At 41.4% G+C, this 21040-nt stretch overlaps 1 protein-coding gene across 1 annotated transcript in view; it reads right to left on the reverse strand.

Moving 5' to 3' along the window:
* The window catches only part of LOC134881495 (membrane-associated guanylate kinase, WW and PDZ domain-containing protein 2-like), a 76259-nt gene that overhangs the window by 14627 nt on the left and 40592 nt on the right, over positions 1-21040 (reverse strand). The window contains exons 7-11 of the mRNA XM_063908883.1: positions 16154-16211; positions 10036-10157; positions 9267-9449; positions 5192-5715; positions 3706-3874 (exon numbers count right to left, since the gene is read on the reverse strand). Coding sequence (XP_063764953.1) covers positions 3706-3874; positions 5192-5715; positions 9267-9449; positions 10036-10157; positions 16154-16211 — 1056 coding nt within the window. The remainder of the gene's footprint in view (positions 1-3705; positions 3875-5191; positions 5716-9266; positions 9450-10035; positions 10158-16153; positions 16212-21040) is intronic.

The raw sequence follows: 21040 nt of genomic DNA on the forward strand, positions 1-21040 counted from the left end.
AGCCAGAATCTGCATCCTCATTGGTGCAGCAGAATGTCTGTAGTCTGTGGTTGGCTACGCTTCAAACTGAGATGTCAGGGGACCGAGCTGTGAACACGACCACAGCTCGGTGGAAGTCTGGCAGAAAGCCCACACTACAGCAGACAGACACACAGACAAACACAAATACAAACACACTCACACAAGTCTAACACCCTGTCTGTTGAGCACAAAGCACTGATTCTCTCCCATGAAAACATGTGAGCTAGCTTAATTTCACTGATATTGTGCACAGAAGTCATACATCTGTGAACACAAACACGCTTAAACGTTCCTGACATTTTGCACATCTGAGTCACTGTAAAGGACCTTGTCCTCTTTTTCACCCTGCAGTGAACAGAACGACACACGCAGAGCCAGAGAGGCTCCTGGTGTGTCAGCCTGATAGTCCCTGTGGGGCCGTTTCCTTGAGTTGTTTGATAGAAACTGGTGAGGTTGGAGGGGATGGCAGCTTTGTAGTAAGCTCAGCACCTAAGAGGATATCTATTGCAAGCTCTGTGTAAATTTGAGATCTGTGTATGTACATGTGATGTTGCATTAATCTGTGTGAGGAAATCTCATTTGTATATTGAATTACAGCACCCTTTTTAAATGGAAGCCTGAGTGTATGTCTTTGCAAAGGTTAACCACCAGGAGGCAGAGGTTGGCTCTGCATGGTCATAGAATGGTGACAACATCTGATCTCAGCTGCACACACGTCCATGCATGCTAACCTGCACTCACATAAAACACTGTTTTTTTATTCCAGTGCAAAACACATATCAACCGTTCAAATTACACTACGTAGGATTTATTATCTTCCACATAATCAACAGTATAATTCACTGAATAACATACAGTACACAGTTAATTCACTTGGATGGGGCAACAATTCATCACTACATCTCCATTATGGTCAAATAATGAACTGAAGACAACAGAGCGGACGTAAATAAGCAAACCACCCAGCAGTACTCACATGAGGTAGTCTGATGCATCAGCATCATGTCTTTGATTGTTTTTTTAGATATACAATGATAATTCCTGTCATGCTCCAATGACTTAAACCTGAGACGCATATGAGACTGATTGTTTTCATCCCTAATTGGATACAATCCATGAAATGGGGAGTGATTTAACAGAGAGTGGAGTTATAATTCCTCTTTAATGTTCTGTAACCGTCTCTGAAAAATTGCAAATGAACCCTTATGGGAAATGTATCTTGAGACAAGACAGATTTAACGTCTTAATGAGCATGAAAAAGTAAGGTGCAAAGCTGATGGTTGGCAAATCAAAAGCAAACAGTGGGCTTACAGTCTTTGTCTTTATAAAGGGCAGAGGACAGGCGTTTCCTCGCTCTATGGTTAATCACTGTGCGATTGTGTGTGTGAGCCAAGGGCTCAGTGGTATGTAGTCTCGGGAAATTATCGAATTAAAATGTAACCCTGTGACCAAAACACCTTTTAAAGAATCAGTGCAAGAGCACCTGTAAAACAAATAAAGCGTTCACTGTGCAATTTAATTTCCTCGCAGGTGGCCACAGAGGGAAAATGGCCACACTCGATTATTTCGTTCAGGGAAAAAAAAACCTCTGCACTCGAAAATTCCACACTAATTCTCTCTCAATCCTTTTTTCTGCTACTTTATAACTCCCCTTTCATTTAGGTTCTCAGACTGAGTGCGTGTGGTCATGCCCTTCTTTCACTTCAAAAGAACGTAGAAAGGCTGAACAGAAAATAGAAAAGGTGGTGTGGAGAGGCTCATTGCAATGCAGAGCTTGTTAGATGGATTTCACATGGTAGGGTATTGGACAGGTATTGTGGAACAACGGTGACCCAGCCTAAATAACCAGGCAGCCAAAAATATACAATCAGTCAAAATGTAACATTTGATTGAAATGTAAATGAGGAGGAGGAAAAATGGTTTGTAACATTTTGAAAATGTTCCAATACAGACATCACTGAATCGAGGTATAGTGAAGATTAAAGAACCCAAATAGGACTGAATGCATTTTGGTTAGAGATCTTTGGTTTCTTGTTTCCTTTTGTCACCATTTTCCTAACCAAGCATACCTTTGGAATTGACAGTTTATGACTCCGGAGCACATTGGAAATGCAGTTTGTATAATCAAAGCGTCATCATTTCAGAGTTTATGTCAGCACAGGAGGCCAAACAACATCATGCCAACAAGTTCAGCCTGTTCTCGCTGGCCGTTTCTATCCAAAGCACATTACAGTAACATAACCACATTTATTTTGAAGGTCCCCATTGGGAATGAAACTGCTTCTCCGCAGCAGTGTTGGTGTCGTGTGCTCCCACAGAGCATTTATCCCAACTCTCCACTGCATTTTAAATAGGAACACATTGTTTGGCAATAAAACCGCATTGAGAGAACATGATGACACACAACACTTTCCAGGTCATCTGCTTACACTGTCCTTATATTGTAAGTTAAGAGGACATTTACAACTTTTTTTGTTTCTTTGTATTATCTGTATGAGTTATGACATATACAATAACAAAATTCTGTTCTTTTAAACTCTATCTTTCTTCAATTGCCTCATAAGAAGTCTTGTCTAATTCCCAGAGGGGAACACAGAAGTAATTGTGTTGTTTTTTTTTACCATCATGCAGCCATTATATGTCCGACAAACAATCCTGAACTATTACACAAATAGTTCCACCAGACACACTTTTTCTTCTAACTTCTAAACTTTGTACTATTCCAAAAATAAAATCTCATCTACAGACTTGAATAAAATCCAAGTAATTAGAAAGTGTTCAAAAATAGAACGGTTCTCCAAAGGGTCATAATCAAAATCTGTTTTGCACTCTCAGCTCTCACTGTCAACTCTACTTGACTCCTCTCTTGCAAAGCTGCAGCTGCGGTTGAAGATGCACAGCAACATGAGATTTGTGTATCTCAATCAGAAACAACTTACAGTATATCTAGCTGGGTAGCTGTTCATGCACATGGGGCTTCTTCATTTTTGCTAAAAAGTTCTGGGTATTTAAAATGCCACCTGTAATTTATCAATAATTGTTCTCTAATCATTTCTGCCACTACTGCTATCACAAACTACAATATATGTACAGGTCCGTAAAAACACTTCAGCATTATCAGTTTCTCCGGTTTAACTATTTATAGATACCTCTTTGAGTTACATGATTTTAAAATTGTTTTCTATAAGCTACTCACAACATTTCTCTGTGTTGGAATTCAACAGACACAGGAATGGCTGCCATACATGTAAAAATTGAGATTTAAGAAAAATGTGGAGTGGTCTCTTAATTTTTTCCGGGGATGTATATGAACTTACATTTATCTATGGCAGGCAACATTGGGATCTTCTTTGAAATCTCCTCTTAAGACTCAATTTATAGTATGTTTTTTAATTAATTGATGGCATTTGTTGTAACTATTCAGATTGTTTATATTCCATATCTTAAATCACTTGTATTGTTATTGTACACATTGTACATACTTTTCAACTGGGCTTTATAAGTCATTATGGTTAAATATTGATATATACTTTCGATTTGTTCTTGATGTAGTTAATAAGACACAAGTACCCTTGTAGTCCTTATGAGTAAACAACAGAAAGAAGGAAACTACATTTGAAACATATAAACTAATTACTGATCAGACAAGCAGTAAAACCGTAATTAAACCCTTCTGTCCCTCACCTATTGCTCCTCTCTGTATGAGCAGCGTGGCCTCGGCTCCAACGGGACACTCTTTGAGCATCTCCACCACCCGTCCGTGTCCCGCTGCCGCCACCGGCTGCTGGTTCACTTCCAGGATCAGATCTCCCTCAATCAGCCCCGACGCTGCCTGTGAGCCCGGATCCAGCACCTGCAGCACAATTCATCTAGCATCACACAATCTGACTCGCTGTGATTTGATTTTGTGTGACTTTGCATTTAACAACATATTGTTAACTATAATGTTTTATTATATTAATGGTCTCAATTTATATATATTATATGTTCATCATAAAGGTGCAATTTTCTGGTAATATAGGTATTAAAAGATCAAACAATTCACTTTTTAATTTATATTATGATATTGACAGGGAGATTGTTTGTTAAAAAAACTATTAAAGCATCAGGAGCATATGCAGATAATATCAAAGGCATAACTCATTTATTCAAATGTTGAAATATTTATTAAGACAGCTTTTTTTATAATGCTGATGATTTACTGTACTGATACAACAGGGATGAGAAATAGCATCTCTCTCATCGTAATGATTCATCTGCTCTAATTTATCTATTTCTAAGAGTCAGGTTTCCAAGTTATTAGGTTGCCGTTTTATTATCTGTAGCCTGTAAAAGACTGGCGTCAATCACTCATTTCTATTTTAGTAGATAAAAAATCCTTTACAGGCTGAACACAATTTGTTCTTATTATCTCAATCTCTTTCTACTCAGTGGCGTTTGTTAGGGAATATTTTGTGTGAGCTTGTAAATCTTTAGCTCATTTGCATCTCTTCTCTCTGTCCTCCTCTGACCTGGCTCTACAGCCTTGCAGGTGCTGTTATTTTCATTAAGGAGGGGCAGCCTGGGCTTCCGAAGCCTTGTTGTTCCCACAGTGGGTACAAGCTCAAGCTGACCTAAGATTGGCTTTATTGTTTAGGGACCGCTAGCCCCAGTTTATCTGGACACAGATGCTCCGGTAAACACCTTATTTGTGACCTAGATGACAGTTTAAGTTAAACGTATTGTCTGAGCTTGTTTAGTCTGGCGTTTGAAGAATGTTGATTATCCATTTGGAACTAGTTAAAACCTCTTCCTGTTGTCGAAATCTTCAGAATTGGTTTGGCAACCGCTGTGGCAACTCGTTTCTACAGTAAATGTCTTGTCAATTCTCCGGCCGTAACTCTGAATAAACCCAACAGTGTTTTGACATCAAGTTCCTGCTCTCCACTGTCTCTCTGAGTTTCGTCTCCATTGCTTCAGAAGTTTCCACCACAGCGTTAACTAAATGAAATGTACGATGACTTTCTGTTATAGCTCAAGTTTAATTTGTAACTCGTAACTTTAACTTAGTCGCTGAAGCTGACTACTGCAATTTCACTTTTTAAAGATCACGTTTACCTTTGAAATACACACAGTATAAAACACATGAAATATCATTCATGTATTCATTCATTTGAACATGAATCATCACCTGTTTTACTCGCTGACCAGTGGGGCTGTCGGCAATGGTGAACCCGAATCCCTCCGCCCCTTTCACCATGGTAACTGTCAGGAGCTCTGCCCCCTGCACTGTTGCCCCAGCAACCCCTGCATTCCCAGAGGAGGCCATGGACACGTTGTCGTCGTGAGGTGTGAGTGCCGATGCCGACCCAGGTGTGGTGGGCGGCAGTGAAGAGCCATCCAGATGTGTGTCCCCGGGGTGGGGGGCTCCGGCCAGAGCCTGCGGAGGCAGCTGGGAGCTCAGCGACAGATACTCCAGGTACGGGTCGTAGCTGCCACGGCCGTTCACCACCAGGGGGCGGTGCTCCATGCCAATGGGTGTCAGGGATGCGCTTGCTGCACCGCTTGGGTCCTCGGGGTCAAAGGGCAGGGGATAGCCTCGACAGAGCACCAGGGTCACACTCTGACCAATGGGAACGGACTGGAAAAGCTTGACCACGTCGGCGTGTGTTGTGCCAAGTACACAAATGTCATTAATGTAGACGATGACATCACCTGAGGAGAAGAGAGATACATCTTCAGTCCTGCTCACAGTACAGTATGTCACATATTACAAACACAAGATCTGGTCTCTGTGGTAAATGTGTGAACATACTGTGCAGCAAAAACACAACTTTTCCCCGTCATGCCATAAATGTCAAATCCCAGCAGTATCAGGACATGCTGTAACAACACAGAAGCAGCACTCTTTGCCTCTAAAGTGTCACAGAGCAGTATCAGGTCACCCCCGCTGCAGGTCAATTTGCAAGTTTGTGTCTTTGTGAATATGACACACAGGCATTTGCAGAATTGAGACTGGTGTCTGGTGGAAAAAAACAAAACAAAATATAAATATATATACTATAATGAATGCACACAGGGTCACAAGTATAAAGAGTCTTGACTTATGCATATTACCCCTATAGACCTTCACATTACGTGAAGTAATCTGCACAAAGTTTGGGTGTTTTATTTGTTTCGGTCCACTTTCAAAAATCAGATCCCTCTGACCCTCTAATTCTGGCCTTCCTGGCTAATTTCAAATTCACAATGTTTTTACTGTTAATGTTGTCCTTCAAAACTTTAGATGGTGAGACCCCTAATTTTATAAAAGATCTACTACACCCATATAAGCTAGTGCCCCCTTAGACAGATTTTAAACTTTATGGGTTCCCAGAGCCGAACTGGCCCCTACACTTTGAACGACTTACCTACAGATATTAGGTTGACTAACTTTATATTGAGCAATTTATCACTCCTTTTAAATCTCTTCCAAAGCAATTGATATTTAAAAAGTTTGAATCTCTATAAATATGTTTTTTATGTAGTCATCTTTGTATTTTAATGTTTTTTTTCCTGTGAAGCACTGTGTAAAAAGTCCTTTTTAAAATAATATTCTCTATGATGTTGCAGCTCACTGTTAGGGCAATGACCAACATGTAAAAGTGTACAATTATTTATGATCTTGTGTGCATAGTCATACAGCGCTTTTGCTATCTCATTTCCTCACTTCACTACATTTTATGTTCATGTTCACCTTACCAGGTGGGTCGATGACATTTCCCTGTAAACCCATAACAACGAGGTGAAACAATTTCACAAATGCGACATTAGATATTCTGTCATCTCCGCTGTAGTTTGAATGTGCGGAAAGTTATGGATTTCGGCTTAAAAGTCACAGCCCCATGACAAATGCTGCTGCCTCAAATCCTCTATTTCACACTTCTGGAAGCAGTCTCTGTCACACTTGCACACACACAAACACACACCATGCAAGTCACAATCATACACAATCCCTAAGAGCAATGCCACACAGCTCAAATAGGGCAGCTAATCTCTGCCAGGGAGTGCCTGCGTGTGACTCTGTGACTGTGTGTAGGCATGAGTGTGAATGTGTGTGAGCACAGATGTGTGTTAGCAGCTCCGGCAATGTCACAGAGCGGAGAGGAGCAAGTAGAGAGAGAGAGGGGGGGGGGGGGGGGGGGGGGGGGGGGGGGGTGGACCAGGATAGAGGGATGAAGAGAGAAAAACTAGAGAGGTAGAAAGAAAAAGAAGATGAAAATATACTGAGGCTGAAAGCAGAGGAGAAGTGTCAGATAACATGGTTGGATAAGGGAGCATAACAAAGGGTAAGCCAGAGAGACAAAGAGAGAGATGGAGATAAAATAGAAAGAGATGGATTCCAGATAAAGGAGAAACGGATAGGCAGAGGGAGAGACATAAAAAGCAGAGAGCAGGAGCTGAGAGCAGGGCGGAGGATTCCCAGCTCTGAAAGGATCTCTAAATGAGCAGTTTAGACACCAGCCGAGCCAGGCGTGAGGCCAGCTCACAGGTTCAGAGCCGAGCACACAGCACTGCCTTCTCTGAGCGTATGACTGTATCCCACTCTGACATTTATTGACATCGGCTCTTTAGGATAGTGTCCAAAATAAGGCTTGTTTGTGTAAATGCTTAAAATATTATTATGAAAGAAAAAAAGCTTTTTTTTTTATGTAGACAAACCATTTTGTCATATGTTTTGTTTACACAGTATAATGAAACTGAGGCCTCTTTTCTAAACAACACACAGTAGAAAATTAGTTTGCTGTTTACTAGAGAATATTGCAAATGAAATACACACTGCTGGTTTACCTTCCACATATACATGTAGAAGTGTCTCTGTAACTGTGAATCAACCCGAGGGAAACTGATGTACAGCTTTTGAGGATGTTACAGTTTCTTGTTATTATCAAAACAAAGAAGAAACACAACTATGGGACAATCTTTTGGCAATGGTGTTCCCATGTACTATTGAATTTTGACAACAGCATGACCACTGGTGCTAGTGTAGTAATATTAAATGTGCAGCTTCATTGACAAAGCAGGAATAAATCTCCTGATGGAGTAGGTGTTGTGTGGGCTGATGCCAGTTATAGCCAATCAAATCAGTCCCTCTCATTCCCATTCAAAGCACATTATAATGATGCCCTCAGAGTACAGAGGGTGTGCCTAAAGAAAACTCAAGTCCTTGTCTGGGACACACTGTGCTACCGGCTCAAATATAGGGCACCTCAAATGCAACATCAGAGGCCAATGATGTCCCCTTTAAAGACAAAATGATATTTCTGGGGACAGGAAACTTCTACCACTGAGTTATGCTATTCTAAGATGTGCTTTAATATTTCAAGTATAACTGCAATTTAATTCATATAACAGGTACCATCCATTCGTCAGACAACACATTTCATCAACGGTGCTTGTAAAAGATTCAAGCATTGAACCAGCTGAGGAGAAAATGCCTGGATCAGAACTCGGACCATAAGGAAAAAATAAAGAGGCACTGGCCTTCATTAAGCAGGCCCATGCTATGATGAATAAAGACCATTTTTAGTTATGCAGAATCAGTTTTGTGCCTCCTGTTTTTGTGTATGTCCAACAATATGTGTACATCTATCAGGGGTTTCAGTTAGAGAGTAGACTAGCATGAAGTGTGCTTAATCTGAATTAAACCTTAATTCCTACACAATGTACTGAAAATAATTAACCGTCTATCGAGAGAATTTGAAGAACTCTTGAAATCACTGAAGAGAACATCTAAATACAAACATAAGACTATGTGGATGTGATTTAGGGGCTAAGGTCCTTAAATTACATTTACATTAAAAAAATGAAATTGTGATTGGACTACATTTACACAACACTTTTGCATGTTTTGCATCCCCTCAAAGTGCTTTTAAAAATACTAAATACTTCACTCATTCACCACCAATCAGGGTAACATCGACACACTCGCACTGTTGGCTATTCCTTCGGGAGCAATTTGGGGTTAAGTATCTTGCCCCAGGGCACATCAACATATTGAGTGGGGCTGAGGATCGAACCACCAACCTTCCGATTGGAGAGCGACACCTCTGCCCCAGGCAAGATCTGCTTTGGCAGGGAAATTAAGGGTGGTGTGAAGAGGCTGTGCTTAAGCCTTTTATAAAAAAATAGTATTAACAGATCAGCAGTTACAGCCTAAATGTTTTTTAAACCTGAATTTATTTCTCAGCCAGTTGATTAATTCCTGCGTTGGTACACATAATTACCTGTGTCCATCTTTCCGTCCTGAGCCGCGGGTCCGTCTGGTATTACGCTCTTCACTTGCAGGAACTCATCGGGCTCGTCGCCTCCGATGATCGTGAAGCCAAACCCCATGTTGCTCTTCTGCAGGGCTGTGGACAGGAAGTTCCCCTTCAGCTGGGTCGGGTCCCTCGTAAACAGAGGCTTCTCTGAAGGGACAGAAGGATTTCAAACTTAGATGCCATGTACATTTGGTTTGTCACATTATCTTGGTTCTTTCTTTTCATTTTCAGAATGAACCTATTGTACATTCTTTCTGAATACTAATGCAGCAAGAGAGACACTATTGCCTTAATTCCTGATAAGCTGCCTCATTCAAGATGAGTGGAGTCTGCACTCAGATGAAGCAGTACATAATGGTCTAATATGCTCGTATTCAGATTAGCCCAGTAGGGGCCTCAGGGCGAGCGTGTTCCCTGTCCCCCGCACTGCCAGCAATCTCTATTCGACCCTGTACATTGTGACATTGTGCATCTGCCCCTTTAAAAACTCATGAAACTATTCTTTCTTTGTGCATCTTGTCATCGTTTTCCTAGCCCATCTCTCAATGTTCTTTTGAGAAGAATTAACATTTCATTTATCAATCAGCACACAGGTTTCGAGGGACCTCAATGGCTTAAAGACCAAGGCTATGTGCCCACATGTCTTCTCTGAAGTTCTTAACATTTGTGAAACTCTGAGCAAGTCAGTGTGTTTTGATTTAAGACTGCACATAGTGTGTTTTTCCATGTGTACCTCTGTATATAGTGGGCAGTGGTAGAGCCGACAGTCCCTGGCTCTGCATCTGCCTCTGCTGCTCCAGGCGTCTCTTTGCCTCCAGGACCGGGTTCTCAAACTGAGTCCTTCGATTGATATGACTGGAAATAAAATGGATCGTTACAAATAATGGAAGATTAAGTATTCCATTCTTTAAGAAATACATTCTTATACCTTAAGTGGAAAGATACTTTCAGTAACATGCACTTAAGAATTAAAGTGGCCATTTAGAGCAATAGCTCCTTTCACTGTGTTAAATCAGTGACACATTTAAACATATGATTTAAACTTCATTGATCAATCAGAGAAAGGGTTGCTAGACCTGCTGATCCCACTGAGAATCAATAGTCCTGTTTTATAATACACTAATATGAAATCTCTCAACTTCTACATGTTTAAGATTTTGGGGAGTTGCTCTGACATGTGTTATCTATGTGGTCAACAATCACTTGTATTAAATTCATTCTGTTTAACTACTTAGTATACTGTTGGTTTGTTTGAAACATACAAACATATCATACCTTTAGATCTTTTTGGAACTTTTGCATGTAAAATGTAATCCCTAAAGTAATTATTATCTACACCAAAAGTTGTAAGATATGTTTTATAAGTTAAAAGGATCCCAAAACCAGACATGTGGACTCGAGTCACATGACTTGGACTCGAGTCAGACTCGAGTCATGATTTTAATGACTTCAGACTTGACTTGATCAAATTCGGCATGACTTACGACTCGACTTGGACTTGAATACTATTAACTCGAGACTTGACTCGGACTTTGCCTCTTTTACTTGTAATGACTTGACATGCCTCGAGTCAAAAGCTAAATTTCCTGATCATGGACATCCTTCCCTGCAATGCGAACCTGCGAAGCCCCAAAGACCGCAAAGTGAGAGAGCCGGCAGGCAAGTGCGAGCAATGCAATCATGTGGTGGATTTTGGCCTTTTTGGATTGGATCAGGGACCTAACCAGCGTGATTGGATAATCCCCGGGTTTCCCCTCATTAATATTCACGATTTCCCCGGATTTCATCTACGGAAAAGATGCAATTGTGCCACGGAAGGGACTGCGTCTCTCTCAGTTGCAATTGGCAGGTTTAAGATCCAGATTAGGTTCATGGTTGTGAATTATCTATGTAAATCGACTCTATAGATAACACGTTCATTCTACATGTTGAATGATGATAGCGTAATACAAATATAGGCTATACATACAATGACAAAACTGCCGTGGGCGATATGTTATCCGTATCCTTTGTTAAAATTAATGTTCAATAGCTCTATGCCAATGGGAACAACAGAACGCGTGCATTACATATGGACCAATGCGACACGTTCATTACGGCCGTGGACCGATAAACACTCAGTACCAGTGCTCGAATTACGTGGGAGCCAGAGGGAGCCGAGCTCCCATAGAGTGATGACTGGCTCCCATGAAAGCAACAAAGTCAAATTTTTGAGGGGGTCTCTCATATCTGAAGGTGTCTGCCATATATTGCATTGTAATTTAATCGTAAACAACACTCATTATCCATCCCTTTGCGGTCTCCAACCATTAAAGACGTTACATTAAAATAGGCTAATACCGGACGTGCTTATACGCTCAAGAGCGCAGCATACTGCACTTCACCACCACACCACTAGGCTACGTGAGCAAACTGGATAAGATCGATTTGACAGCACTCGCAAGTCCGAAGAAGTCACATAAAAATGTGCTTTTGAGGTAAAGACCAACAACACATCTTAAATTTAAATGTAATTGCCAGTTATGCCGCCGAAAAAAAGGCCACCTGCACCGAATTCATATTCGGCCCTGACCAGTTTCGGTTTTACCACTAAAAAAACAAAAATAGTTGCAGATTTAGAATCAGAAAATGGCCTAGCAACAGCTAGTTCTAGCCAGGCGCCTAACTCTACTGAGCCAGAGGACGTTGTGGCTACAACCAGTCATCATGATGTTTTAGCTGGGACACTTACCAATGACGATGAGGACGTTGAGGAGGAATTGGACGGAGAAGAGGCTGCGGAGACGGGGTCGGGGTCCGGGACCGATATGGAACTGAAGCACCTGCGCCACCTGCCTCAGAACTGGGGGCTCACACAGTGGCGATCGTGGAAGGAGAGAAATCCATGGTTGTGTACAAGTGAGAGTGGCCTTGGGTGCGCTCCCTGCCAGGCAGCAAAAACTCTCTTGCTCCATGAAAAAAAGACTGGGGTGCACCTTTCGGATGCATGGGTTAATGGGACCGTCAGTAGCTCATTGCAAAAGCAATTACGTAAGAAGATTTACCTGCACCGGGACAGCCTTGCTCATAAAAGAGCAGTGGAGATAGCAGAATTAAAACAAAAAGATGTTCTGCCCACCAAAGTTTGGCTGCCATCGACGTTACATCAAGCTCATTTAGGGCGGCGTACACTATAGCCAAAGAGAGATTGCCATACACCAAAATGACGCCGATCATGACAGTTAATGAGCTTAATGGTGCAACAGTGGGTCCTGCACACCGCTCCGATCACTCCTGTGCTGCTATTGTGAAACATATAGCAGATGAAATGAAAAGAAGACTTGTTTCCCATGTCTTGAAACTCGACTCACGTATCAGCATAACGTTGGATGAAAGCACTGTGCATGGACGCTCCTATATGATTATCTACATGAGGTGCGATGTAACAGGTAATGGAGACGTAGAGAACGTGTTTTTGGACATTGTTGAGTTGGAAAAAGGAGATGCAGGATCTCTTTACAATGCGTTAAAAGACAGTCTTCAAAATGTGGGGATAGAGGCAGAATTTCTTAAGAGGAACTTCATCAGCATAGCCACAGACGGAGCCGCTGTCCTTACCGGTAGGCATACAGGACTCATTGAAAGACTTAAACAAGACTTCCCTCGACTGCAGGGTGTACATTGCCTGGCACACCGATTAGAACTAGCTGTTAATGATTCTTTGAAGGCTGTGGCTGGGTGCAACCATTTTGACATTTTTATTTCAAAGCTTCATAGTCTGTATCACCAATCCACCAAAAACGCACGGGAGCTTGAAAATGCTGCTAGGGAACTAAACATGTAGATTTTAAAAATAGGCAAAGTCTTCACAATCAGGTGGGTGGCAAGCAGTTTCCGGACAGTTAAAGCTGTGGTGAAAGATTTTCCTGTTTTGGCACAGCACTTTACAATGGCCAGCGAAGATGCCTCGCGCAACGGTGTGGAGAGGGCGAAGTATGGTGGCCTACTCAAGCATCTGACATCTACTGGCTTCCTCTCCGATTTGGCAGTGATGAAAGATGTGCTTCGTGAACTGCAGGGGCTCTCATTGAGACTACAGAGAAGGGACACGTCTCTGGTGGATGGCAGCAGACAAATCCATCAAACCATCGAGATACTGTCTGCTATGAAAGAAGATGCCGGTAAAACGGAATCCAAGATTCGCGCAGGCATAGCAAGTGGTCGGTTCAAAGGCGTTGTGCTTAGGGAAACGCAGCCTAAGATTAATAAACCCCAGTTTTATCAGTCCATCCTTGATAATCTCAGATCACGTCTTCCTGACAGTGAACTTATTGCCATGCTCAAGCCTCTAGATCAGCACTTTTGGCCTGCAGAGAGGTCAGACCTAATGCTATTTGGAGAGCGCGAAGTGGGGAGATTCGCAAAACTCCTCTGTGAATCTTCTACCGAGGCTATCGAGGAATTCCGAGATTGGAAGCTTCAAGGTTCTCAGGGGAATACTCTTAAGAAACTTATCGTCGCATGCCGCACTATACTCCCGACCTCAGCGGAGTGTGAGAGGGGTTTCTCGGCTTGCAATGACACAGACGATAAAACTAGGAACGGACTGCGTGCAGCGAGCCTCACTGCCCTGCTATTCATTGACTTGAATGGACCTCCTATTGAGAAATTCAACCCCGTGCCGTTTGTCCACTCATGGATTAAGAGTGGCCACCGGACATCAGCATCATGGATTCCTGGGCGCAGGCCCCAGCCAGCTGAGAGCAGGGCAGTTTGGTCTCTTTTGTCTCCGTAAAGCCCAACAAACATGATCAGAGCATCGAACTGAATTGTTACATGATGGGTGAGTTTTGTCTATATATGCGTTCATTGGGTTACATTATTTGACAAGTCCTGAGAATGTCATGTTTGCTGTTGAACTTGTGCTTTCTTCTATGTTGTTTGACAAAGCCATAGGCTACATAATGCATAACAGTTCACAGTCTAGCCTGTCCCTAAACTGAAATTCAAAAGAATATGTTTAATCTATTTCCGTAAAGCCCAACACGGTCAAACATGATCAGAGCATCGAACTGAATTGTTAGGCCTACATGATGCGAGTGTTTTGTCTATATATGCGTTCATTGGGTTACATGATTTGACAAGTGCTGAGAATGTCTGTTGAAGTTGCGCTTTCTTCTATGTTGTTTGACAAAGCCAATATAGGCTACATAATGCATAAGTTCACAGTCTAGCTAAACTGAAATTCAAAATAATATGTTTAGTCTATGTATTTGTATGTATTGCGATATTGGAATGAAATATGGACAATCAATAATATGTTTAAATTAAATGGAACCGATTTCTGTAAAACAAACCCCAAAAAATCTGTCTGTTGTGTTGTGCGTGTGTTACGTGTGTAAGTTGTGTCTACCGTGCGCAAAAGCGCCATTCACACCTATTCGCGGCTATTTAATTGACATGTTAGGTTATGGGGGGGGGGGGCGGGGAGTCCAACTTGTTTTTATAAAATAGAGAGACCCCCTTGAAGACAAAAACATAATTCGAGCACTGCTCAGTACCGTACGCACACCAACCGGCATGTGCATGTTTAACACCGTGTTTAACACCGTGTTTAACACTGGCGTTACCGCCGCTTAACTTAAATAATGAAGAACTGCTTTTAATTACGACTTGGCCGAGATCTTAACGTGCTGTTCATGCGTTTCCCATGAATAGCCTACTACTATTACTCGGAGCGGAGCAGGATATAATGCGCATGTGCGACGTTGCTAGGCAACGTGTACAAAGGCTGGGGGGACCCCCCAGACCCCCCTACAACGGTTTAGTTTGTCACCTTTTTCAGCCCTTCTGAGTTTGCAGGTATGTACACAAATAACTAAGATTAGGGAGGTGTACTCTGTCTCTCTCTCTGTCTGTCTGTCTCTCAAGCGCCTACCCCCAGCACCTTTCATTGTGTGTAGTCATGCTGCTTAATTGTTATGCAGATTAAACATTGTTTTATTGAAATATTAGGTTTCTTTGTGATTGAAGCAAAATGTTGACCTACTGTAACTGGCATCCACTGAAGCATCAATGCCAGTTACATGCATCCACACAGTCCATGCCTCACTAGTCAAGGCGCTTTACCAACTTTAGGATGACAGTGGTGCCTTCCGTGCTCATACATTTCTAACCCACCATTCACACACAATACTTTGAAGGTCTTTGGGCGCATGCGTATATACAGATATATAAAATATATGCATAGTTTAATCTGTATGTATAAAAAAATACTGAAGATTAGGTTGATATGTTGAAATTGTGTGATCGTTAGTCTGATAATGGCATTATTAAGTGAAGAGTACATGATGACTTGTTCAGGACTCGAAGAAGCTTGGGACTTGGACTTGGACTCGACTTGGCTTTGGTGTTACTTGGACTTGGACTCGACTTGCCCTTCTCTGTCTTTACTTGGGACTTGACTTGGACTTGACTGCTGAGACTTGGGACTTACTTGGGACTTGCCAAACAGTGACTTGGTCCCACCTCTGCCCAAAACTGTCTTCCACTTCAATTTACAGTTTAGTTGATTTGGGCTACAACAAAATGTATTGTATATCCTATTTCAACAGCAGTTAGATACCAATACAGTATGTTTGTAATGCAACACATTAATATAATTGACCATGTGAGCTGGTTTTATCAGCAGAATGCCCTTTATAGCCAACACAGATGAGCATTTCACTGTAGTAGAAATTAAATAAGCAGTGAGACATGAAAAAGAAATGAGCGTTTAGTCATTTATAATTCATACCGATGCGTTGTAGAAAATGCGTTTTCTGTTTTACTACACAGCAGCAGATTTAACCCAAGTCAAGAGGGAGACTTACTCGACATAGTAGCTGCCATAGATGGGGTCATCTATCTTCTCCCAGCCATAGGGCAGCTCTGGGAGGAAGGAGAAAACAGACGAGGGAAATTAAGTCAGTTTATGCTGAGAGCAGGAGAAGAAATGCAGACACTAAATTGAACCATTGATGGGAGACAACATGAATCTCAGGGCTCACAGCGGGACCCTCCCAAAGTGTTCCCTTAATAGACAGACAGCAGTTCGATCTGCAGTGGTGGTTTCGTCATGGATACACGACTCACAACACAGACATCAATACAGAGCAGGGCGGGAGGAGAGAGTATTTAAATCCTCTGACACTTCTCATCTCACCCCGTTTCATTCAGTCCTTTCCTTTTTGTTCTTTGCACAAATCGTTCAAAGCCCAATACCTTCACCTTACTACTTAGTGTTGTTTTTTTCTTAATTTTCGTTCACACACCCACTCGATTCGGCCTTGGAAGCTTCAATGGCTGTTGTGTTAATTGTCATCCTCTGGTTTTCTGTTCCCTCCCGACGTTTATCCATCCCTTTGCTTTTATATGCCCTATTCTTCTTACTTTACACTGACACTTATAAAACTGACCTCACACTATAAAACTTAGCTAACATACAAATATATACACCCACAGTAACAGTTCCCCTCCTACTCAGACTTATTCTTGAAATACTGCGCTTCTGATTAGCATTCATCACCAAGCGCTCTAGAAAGGTTTCCTCCCTCATATTAATTCAATCTCATGTCAGATTCTAATTCATGAAATTCATAGCTATGTCCATAGAAGGCTGTTTTCCACAGGGAAATAAAGCAAACATGATGAAAGCATATGAATACCAGTGTCATACAGATTGGAAAAGACAATAAACACACGGACAGGGAACTTAATTATCCATGAGCATAGTAATCAAACACATATACAAGAAGACAGAGCCAACAACCTTGGTGGTAGATGAGACAAAGTTTGTGTTTAAGTCGGTGTTAGGTGTTACATTTGTATTGAAGGTGTGTGTGGGTGGCAGGAGGGGCGAGGAGATTAGGAGAGTTTAGTTTTGATGCTTCTTTTTTAAACCTTCAGCTTGCAGAATTCAATATACCATCAGGTGTCAAGAAAGCTAAGCGTTTGCATCAGACGGTGAGGTTTGTTACTCCCGACATAAAGGTATTAAAATGATATTGTTTTGTAAAATCTCTGACGAACTATGGAATTTTACTAGCAAAAGTACAGAAAACGTTTAAATAATACCCAAACCTAAAGTCTTTTGAGATTCACTGAACACACACACATCCACACAAAAATCCTCAGCCCTATTATTTTTACAATTACTCGGCCTGTATGACACTGATACTGTGGCATCATCCTCTCACGCTGTAATGCAATTAAGAACAGATTTGTGATCTTGATACCAATAATCCATATGTGTGTGTGTGTGTGTGTGTGTGTGTGTGTGTGTGTGTGTGTGTTGTGTATTCTGGCTGCCGAGCATGCTGACTGTGCAGCCCAAGGTGAAAGGGTGCACTCCGTAATTATCGATGGTCCGCTTTACCGTCTGCACTCTACCGCCATTACCTCAAACAACCCTTCTCATCCTCGAGGTGTAAAACTCGGATGGATTCACACTTCAAACCACCTTAAATTCCCTCCAACCCTGTCCACAAGCCACCTTCAATGTCGTCCTAACTCATCCACTAGTCGCTTGCCCTCCCCCTAAAGTGAAAGGGAGACAGTTTCCATGGTAACCACCAGTGGAAGTTTTTTTTTTCTCGCCTGAGCTGAGGGCTCTGTTTTGTCTCTATTTCCTGCTGCTGAAATACAGAGAGAGAGTGTGTGTGTGTGTGTGTGTGTGTGTGTGTGTGTGTGTGTGTGTGTGTGTGTGTGTGTGTGTGTGTGTGTGTGTGTGTGTGTGTGTGTGTGTATCAGTTGGCTGAATTGTGTTTGTATCTGTATACGAGTGTAGCTGTCATCTTCATTGACACAACATCACCTCCTCATGTGTCTGTGTATAGTTTGTGCACAGAGGGGCTTCCTTGTGTGTTCGGGTGCTTGTTTGTGTGCATGTGTATCGTTGTCTCTCCTGACATGAAGTCTAATTGTGATTCTTCTGCATTAGATGACTCATCTTCCCTCTCACACGAAGCCGCCCTGACCAACAGGCAGCCGGGAACACATACAATGAACTCATCTGACTCACACAAAAAATACTTACCACCGCAGAAAACCTCCAAACTTTTGATAAGACATAGCAGAACTCGTATTTAAGTACAGTAGGGCTGCAACTAATTATTATTTGGTTTCAATATGAATTCATTTGCAAACTTTTTTCTCCATTAATTGTGAAAACATTTTCCTTTAAAGCGTTAGGAAATTGTAAAAAACAGCCATCACAACTTCATGCCCAAGTTGACATAATGTTGGACCAGCCGTCCAAACACTACATTCAGTACAATATATAAGAGCCTTATTGATCCCACACTGGGAAAACATACAGCAGCTATTCAGTACTATATACCTTTGCTGCAGATTAGGTCCTAGGTCTGCAGCTATGCTAGCAGCACTGTGAGGCTATACTTAATGCTTATATGTTCACAACAATAACGCACAAGCTTTATATCGCGCTTTTCCTAATGCTCAAAGACGCTTTACATACCATCACAACGACAATGTTTAGCATTATGATGTTCCCCATCATATGATAATACACTAATATTTGCACTCTTATACATTAACACAATCTATAGCTGAGACTAATATCAATGTCATTTGTTTTGAGAGTATTTGTCTATAAGCTGCAATTCATCATTACATGTATTAATTGTTGCAGCTCAAATGATATAACTCCCACTCTGTGTTATTATGTGTTTGCACAGGCAAATTAACACTGTCAGCTTTGAGTCTAAATGAAGAAAGAAGACATAAGATATAACAAAAACATATCAATACAGAAAAAGGAGATAAAGAGAACAGGATCAATAAAGAAAAAGGTGTGAGAATGATACAGGCAGAGAAATGGCCCTGACCCAGACACGACTGATAACAGTGATGTAATTCAGAGAAATATTTCAGCACGAGTCCATCGCTGTCTGACAGTGGATGCCTTTGCTTCAACGCTCCTCATTTTTCACACTTCTCTCACCTCATCTCAAGAAGAAACACTTCACAACATCCCTCTGCTCAGCATCACCACCTTACTTCATCACTCCTCACATTTATTTTTCTTTTCACCATATCTGTCTAGTCTAATTCTTTTAGTCTAATTCCCTAATCTCTAAAATTCCTTCTCTGTGGGTTTCAGACAGGGTTTGACGTCATGAAATCAGCATCAGTGAGAATTCCTGCCTCTAAATGAGCATAAGCGGCCTATTTTTCGTCAACAGCACTGAGATTACTTTGAAACGGAGGTTAGGAGTGCATATCAAAGAAAGAATTGAAACTTGAAGCTTGTACCCCTCTGTACTTTCCTCTTTTGAGCGAGAGAGAAGATATGTGTTATGTAACAAAAGACCTGCCTGACAAAAAGACTGCAAGCAAACCTATAACTGTGGTGACAGGCTTTTGAACTTTGAGAGTCAACCCCAGCATATAGATACAACACACAATGCACACAAATGTTGCAAACTGGCAGAAACACGTCAACATAGAGATGTTCTCCTCGAATTCACCCCAAAAGCGAGGGTAAAAGGAATAGTCAATGAGGTTATGAAATGCTAAAGGAAAGAGGAGCAAAATGCTAGACATGGATGAAATGGAAGCAACAGAAAAGGAATTAATAGAGGGAAGATTCAAGAACAGCCCTGCTGAAAGTATGTCTGAATGTGTGTCTGCGTCTGCCTGAGGCTGAGAGACTCTGGGAAGTCCTTCAGGCAGATGGGCGGTTAAAAACAGCGCCGCCCCTTCCTGCTGTTCCCTCCCCACATTTGTTGTTTATTTACTCTCCTTGCAGAAATATTTCTTTGCCTACATGCATATTTCATCATTCAAAAACTACATGTCCATTATTGTGGGCAAAAATTGAAAATTGCCTTTAAATTGTCACATAAAGTGTATGCATCAGAAAACATGCAGTGGAGTGCATGAGAAAGAACTACAGGACACCAAAGAAAATACCAACAGGGTGAGTAATGTACAGCAGCATGCTGGATTAAACTACTGTGTATCCTTCTGTCATCCATGTGTCTGCTGAGCCGTTTAAACTGAAAAAGAATATTTCCTGGCAACTAAACCTGTTTCTGTAAGACATCAATTCAAAGGTGCTGCGAGAGGATGTGATGTGTCATCCAGGACCCTTACAAACGCTCTTCTGACAGCCTTTGATTCAAAATCCTGTGCCAGTGGGGTTTGCTTAAGCTTTCTTTAACCACTGCTTCCACAAAGACAGACCAAAAGAGAACAAGCCCAAATCAGTTTCTCTTAAATAAACTTGACAACAAATTGATGTTGTATTTGTGTTTGTAGAGAGCAGAAGTACAATTTGCAGGTTCTGTTAAAAGAACATTTATATTTGCAGTAATGCAAATACAATCAAACAAAACCCTACTCAACAATATCTCAAATGGTTTACTCCATATTTCTAGACAGAAATGGGGATAAAACAATGTCTTGTTATTTAATTAATACACATTTATTTTTGAATCTGCTTCTAACAAACATCATTCACCACAAGACCAGACGCTTCCTTGAGGTATTAATGTGTGTCACATGTTTTCATTAGTAATTTTGTATTGGTTCTTTAGATCCTATACCTAAGAACTATTGGATTTTGTTCAAACTATAAATACAGAAGTGAACAGAGACCGAATCAGCAGCAAGTTGCTACATTAAAACTCAAAATAAGAGATCACAGATTGCACTTGACAGCAACTTGGCGTCTGAAAATTGCCGGCGTTAGTGAA

Source organism: Eleginops maclovinus, chromosome 2 (genome assembly GCF_036324505.1).
Source record: "Eleginops maclovinus isolate JMC-PN-2008 ecotype Puerto Natales chromosome 2, JC_Emac_rtc_rv5, whole genome shotgun sequence".
NCBI lineage: Eukaryota > Metazoa > Chordata > Actinopteri > Perciformes > Eleginopidae > Eleginops > Eleginops maclovinus.